Source organism: Macrobrachium rosenbergii, chromosome 13 (assembly GCF_040412425.1).
Source record: "Macrobrachium rosenbergii isolate ZJJX-2024 chromosome 13, ASM4041242v1, whole genome shotgun sequence".
In the NCBI taxonomy this organism is placed as follows: Eukaryota; Metazoa; Arthropoda; class Malacostraca; order Decapoda; family Palaemonidae; genus Macrobrachium; species Macrobrachium rosenbergii.
The window spans coordinates 29996562-30002712 of record NC_089753.1 but is presented as its reverse complement, the minus strand read 5'-3'; the positions used below and the strand labels follow the sequence as shown (position 1 = coordinate 30002712).

Genomic DNA, 6151 nt, shown 5'->3' with positions numbered 1-6151 from the left:
TGGCAACTTTGTCGTTCAGTTTCAAGATATTCAACAAAATACAGTTCTGTAAATGATAAGGAGAAAACAAGCACATTGCAAACTTACATCATATTATATACAGATCGTATGAAAATTCATGACAAAAAATAAATTTACATAGAAAAATGAAAATCCAAAACTGATTGGTGGTAGAGGCGGTATATAAACAAGAGCAAAAATCGAACCTTTGCGAAAGAAATCATTGGAGCAGATTTTTATTATTTCTATCAGATTTAATAATAATAATAATAATAATAATAATAATAATAATAATAATAATAATAATAATAATAATAATAATAATAATAATCATTAAAATAAAAATATTTATAATAATTAAAATAAAAATAATAATAAAAATAATAATAATAATAATAACTTAACTTCTAATCATTAAAAAATAAAATAATAGTAATAATAATAATAATAATTTTATAATAATAAAATAAATAATAATAATAATTTAACTTTCTAATCGTTAAAATAAAAAAACAGAAAATAAAATAATAATAATAATAATAATAATAATAATAATAATAATTATAATAATAATCCAACTTTCTAATCATTAAAATTTAAAAAAAAAAAACATTAAGGAAAAAGACAGATCCTGAAACGATTTATATGAATCTCAAATTCAGCATTCCAGTCCTTTAATCTGTGTAAGGTCGGATGATTATTTCAAGGTGGAATACCAACAGTGCCTGGCACTGCGATGGAGTGCCAGGTGGAGAGGTGGAAACCGCTGTGGGGAAGAGACGTGAGGTTGGGCCACCAAGAAGTTACCTCAGAAGAGGAGGAGGAGGAGGAGGAGGAGGAGGAGGAGGGGGGCTGAAGCATTTAAAGGAGGCAGGTCGCTGGCTTCACTTTAAAGGACATGCAGAAATCGATATTAGACTTATCTCTTATATCTTTCAGCCTCCAACGGTAGGTTGAAAAGGTAAACATGGAATATATATATATATATATATATATATATATATATATATATATATATATATATATATATATATATATATATATATATATAAAATAAATATAAATACACACATACCTACATACATACATACGCTTCAGAAAAAGCAAAGCAGTTCGGCACAAGCAAAAACAAAGGCGCAAGCGCTCGCAGCGAGAACACCCGGAACTCCATTACTTCAAAAGAACTTCTCCCACCAAAGAAATTTTTTTTGCCGCGAGAGAAGTAGTAAATACTTCCTGCAATGAAAAACAAAAACAGAAAAATGAAAAACTCTTTCCTTCTGAACAAGTCGAAAGCGAAAGGACGAAGAAGAAGAAGAAGAAGAATATACCCAGAGAAGTCCACTACCGATTTCTAATCTCCCAAACGTAACAAGTCTTGGTTTGGGGATTATAATTAAATCATCGCGCCGGTCGGAACCAAATCATCCGGAACATCGCCCACTTAGGCCGAAAACCTGGATGCGAGAGAATGTATGTATGGGGTGTTGGGGTTACAGCGAAGTTGTTCCCTTGTTAAGGGATTAATTGAGGGCTGCTGTTGAGATGAGAATTATCAAGTGGGTTATATTGGATGCTGCGAGTACCATAATATTTGATGGTCAATCGATGGTTAGGAGCCTTTGTGTCATCGAAGGGGACTGAATTGAACTGAATAGAGAATTTAGGCCAAAGGCCAAGCACTTGGACCTATGAGGTCATTCAGCGCTGAAACGGAAATTGAGGTAAAACGTTTGAGAGGTGTAACAGGAGGAAAACCTCAAAGCAGTTCCTATGTTAGGAGAGGGTTTAGGAAAGTAAGATGACAGAAAGAGAATATGAAAGGAGGTACAGTAAAGGGAACGAAAGGGGTTGCAGCTAGGGGTCGAAGGCACGCTGCAAAGAACCTTCAGTAATGCCTACAGTGCACCGCATGAGGTGCACTGATGGCACTAACCCCCCTAAGGGACTGTTCCTTTTCTCACCACTACTACTAAAGTTTGGGTTCCACGTTGGACTGGTCGATATCGTTCTCGGTCTAATGTGGTTCGGACTCCACAATAAGCTGTAGGTCCCGTTGCTAGGTAACCAATTGGTTCTTAGCCACGTAAAATAAGTCTAATCCTTCGGGACAGCCCTCTCTAGGAGAGCTGTTAATCAGTTCAGCGGTCTGGTTAAACTAAGGTATACTTCTTCTTCATCCCTCAGGTCTCAAATTTAAAAAAAAAAATTACTTATTGAACTGCGAACGAAAGAAAAATTAAAGATGGATCAAAATAAAATCATAAGGCGTCCAAAGGCGGGGTTTCAGTCATATCTCTTCGTTACCATTCATCGCAAATACAAATCCGTTACAATTGACTTATGGGAATCACGTTCGTAAATACTCGTATATATATATATAAAAACTGCCAATGCAGTAACATGCATAAATTCACGGCATTTAATTCTGTTGCTGTATAAATTAAACAAGTCTGATAATAGATCGTTGTAGACGCGCGGCATATTTGACATTTTAAATCACAGGGGCACTGCCGTCGACTCTGATCGATGGCTTATCAGCTGACGAATGAAAAGTAGGCAAGGCGTATGTAAGAGAGATGACAGATATACGCAAACACATGTTTATTCACATGTAAATATGAAGTTCACACACTAATATTGGATAAGCTAAGATAATAACTACTAAGAGCATTTAGATAAATCAAAACAGAAACCACTCGAAGTTTCTGCATTAAGAAAAGTAGAAAAAACCTAAAAGATAAAATAGAATCGTTAATATAGATATAGAAAAGGAATAGAAAACTCGAAAAACCTCTCGACTGATGAGAGAGAGAGAGAGAGAGAGAGAGAGAGAGAGAGAGAGTTAAAAATGCACCGAAGTTTCTTCGGAGCAATCGAGTTTTCTGTACAGCGTATAATCAAGGCCACCGCAAATTGATCTATCTTTTGGTGGTCTCGGTATAATGCTGTATGAGCCACGGTCCATAAATCTTTAACCATGGGCCGGTGGTGGCCTGGCCTATATCGCTGCCAGACGCACGATTAAAGGTTAATTTTAACCTTAAATAAAATAAAAACTACCGAGGCTAGAGGGCTTCAATTCGGTATGTTTGATGATTGGAGGGTGGATGATCAACATACCAATTTGCAGCCCTCTAGCCTCAGTGGTTTTTAAGATCTGAGGGCGGACAGAAAAAGTGCGGACGGACAGACAAAGCCATCTCAATAGTTTTCTATAACAGAAAACTAAAATGACACTGAAAAATACGAAAGAAAAGTTATACAGCTAATAACAAAAAAGTTACGAAAAAAACACGCACAAATAAAAAAAAAAAAAAAAACACGCAAAAAAAAAAAAAAAACAATATGAAAAATATTCAAGCTGAAGGGTGAAAAGGGCGGGATGCAATAAAAGCAGCCGTGGGGGAATACTTGTAAGAAATTATGCTAAAGAGATGGAATGCGCTCAATGCTTTGTCAAAATGTCGATACAACACGGAGCAAAGGGAACTCCACATTCGGCAGCCGCCAGGCAATTCAATAAACCAATTCGCGAAGTTTTCTTTGTAAAAATGCAACGGCGGAGAAGGAAGGAAGAGAAACGTGATTATTTTTCACTTTTGTGATGAAATAAATCCCCAAATATCCGACTTCTTCCGACCAGTAAACATCATTTAATAGATATGCAATTGAATAGAGAGTTTAAGTCGAACGCCAAGCACTGGGACCTATGAGGTCATTCAGCGCTGAAACGGATATTGACAGTGAAAGGTTTGAAGGGTGTAACAGGAGGAAAACCTCAAAGCAGTTGCACCGTGAATCAATTGGAAGAAAGAGAATATGAGAGGAGGTACAGTAAAAGGAGCGAAAGGGGTTGCAGCCAGGGGCCTAAGAACCTTAAGTAATGCCTACAGTGCACCGCATGAGGTGCACTGACGGCACTAACCCCCCCCCACCAACCACCACCTCTACGGGACTAAACACCATTTAATGAAGGGATTATTCTCAGAATTTTCACAACATGTCTCGATCACCTACCTTTTTACGTTGGGTATTTTTCCATCTGGAATTCGATGGAAGATTAAAAACGTCTGCTAATTGGAAAGAGTCTTGGTTTCATTCCAGAGAGAGAGAGAGAGAGAGAGAGAGAGAGAATATTCAACAGCTATAACAGTACAGTTATTCCCATTTCTGTTCAATCAGCTGCGAGGCGCCACGGACCAAAAAATCCTACGGACCGAATACATAAAATCAAGGCGCTAATGAAAAAGGTACACACTGTCAAAACATGCCGACTCAATGATCAGACTGGATGAACCCCATCCCCCCCCTCATCGCCCCCACCCCCTCATCAAATAACCCGATTAGGACGTTCTGATTGGACAAAGGATGAACAACCTCCCTCCGACAGAATGCGTAGTTCACGAAAGCGAGGTCGGAGGATAATTGGATTGAAGCCTACTCATTTTTGCATAAGCACGGAAAACTCCGGCGTTTTTCAATAGAGATAACCTTGTGTCTACTTGGTACTTGTTGCAGATGACAATGGCTGCCGCTGTTACGGAACAAAGCCTAGTCATCGTGGCGAGAGATTTTGAAGCCAGAGTGAAGATATGAAAGGAAAGGAAAGGAAAATAGAGTAAGCTAGAAGCTGACAAATTATGGGAAGGACCTTTTGATCATTTTCTTAGAGATGTTGAAGCCAGGGTGATGATATGAAAGGAAGGAGAGGAAAGTACAGTAAGCTAGGAGCGACAAATTATGGGAAGGCCTTTTTGATAATTTTCTTTATCTCTGTTGGGAATATAGGAAGGAAAGAAGGAAAGACGACAAATTGGAATAACGGGAAAAATATGGCCTTTTTGATAATTTTCTTCACCTCAAACTTTCAGTCTAGATTCATTCTCATAGGTAGGACCACTTACACAGTCCTAATGTTTTACAAAAGTATTATCAAAAGTAAAGAAAAAATACACTTGAGAAACCACGAATATGTCTGAATCCTACCCTTGATAATTCGTACATAATACAACCTGATGATTTCCATGAAGTGCCCGACATTCAAAAACATTATTAATGGGAACGATTTGCAGCTGAAACGTTTTGAAAATTATATATTCTACTTAAAAAAAAAATTTCCATGCAGTGTGAGGCATATTGTTCAAAGCTTAAAATGACAATGAAATACTGCCATTTTTACTTGTCTGTCCGTCCGCACTTCTTTCTATCCGCCCGCCCTCAGATCTTAAAAACTACTGAGGCTAGAGGGCTGCAAATTGTTATGCTTATCATCCACCCTCCAATTATCAAACATACCAAATTGCAGCCCTCTAGCCTCAGTAGTTTTCATTTTATTGAAGGTTAATAGTCAGCCAAAATCGTGCGTCTGGCAAAACTCACCAAGTTTCTAAAATGTGTGAGTTGGTAAAATATCGATGTAAAAATGTGAGTGACAAATCCCAATGTGCTTCTGGTTACCCAAACGATGGACACAACGCCATAGAGAAAAATAATAATAACGTGATAAGCACGGAGCTCTTGCTACGGAATTAATCCATAAATGATTCAAACTGAGCGGCCGTCTTCTCAAAATGAAATATTTTGATGTGATGCAAACTATAATAAAGAGTCAACTCCCAACATGACTTCTTTTCAAAAAAAAAAAAATAATAATAATAACAATGTCCCGAAATAAGGAATTAGGTAGAGGACGTAGGATCATCGATAGAGGAGGAGGAGGAGGAGGAGGAGGAGGAGGAGGAGGAGGAGGAGGAGGAGGAGGAGGAGGAGGAGGAGGAGGAGGAGGAGGAGGAGGAGGAGGAAGGGATAAATAAGGTGTTGGGGGCGCTCCTCCCTCATGCAGAGATGAAAAGTGGGAATTTAATTAAAAAAGGGAGACGGGGTCGATTGGATTTCAGCAAATGAGTTACGATAATTAAAAAAAAAACAAGGCTTACAAGGCTTAAGAAGTCCCTTATTAAGAATATCCAAATTTATCGACATGTTTACTCGTGACCAGAACTGGTGTGCCAACAGCTAAGGTCAATGTTTCCTAGATGAAAATAATTCGATGTTGGTAAGGTTTTTTTGAGGCTGTCTGACTTGGAGAGAGAGAGAGAGAGAGAGAGAGAGAGAGAGAGAGAGAGAGAGTACCAACAACTAAGGTCGA

General features: G+C 38.0%; 1 protein-coding gene across 1 annotated transcript; it reads left to right on the top strand.

The window, feature by feature from the left end:
- Positions 1–693: 693 nt before the first annotated feature.
- LOC136844748 (RNA-binding protein cabeza-like) lies at positions 694–5816 on the top strand. Its single transcript, XM_067113983.1, has 3 exons — positions 694–948; positions 4522–4587; positions 5679–5816. The coding sequence occupies exons 1-3, from the start codon at positions 694–696 to the stop codon at positions 5814–5816; spliced, it is 459 nt and encodes a 152-aa protein (XP_066970084.1).
- The last annotated feature ends 335 nt before the right edge of the window (positions 5817–6151 follow it).

Coding starts and splice junctions, on each gene's coding strand:
- LOC136844748 (XM_067113983.1), top strand. CDS start 694: ATGATTATTTCAAGGTGGAATACCAACAGTGCCTGGCACTGCGATGGA. Junction 949..4,521: donor ATATCTTTCAGCCTCCAACG/GTAGGTTGAAAA, acceptor TACTTGTTGCAG/ATGACAATGGCTGCCGCTGT. Junction 4,588..5,678: donor CGAGAGATTTTGAAGCCAGA/GTGAAGATATGA, acceptor TCCCGAAATAAG/GAATTAGGTAGAGGACGTAG.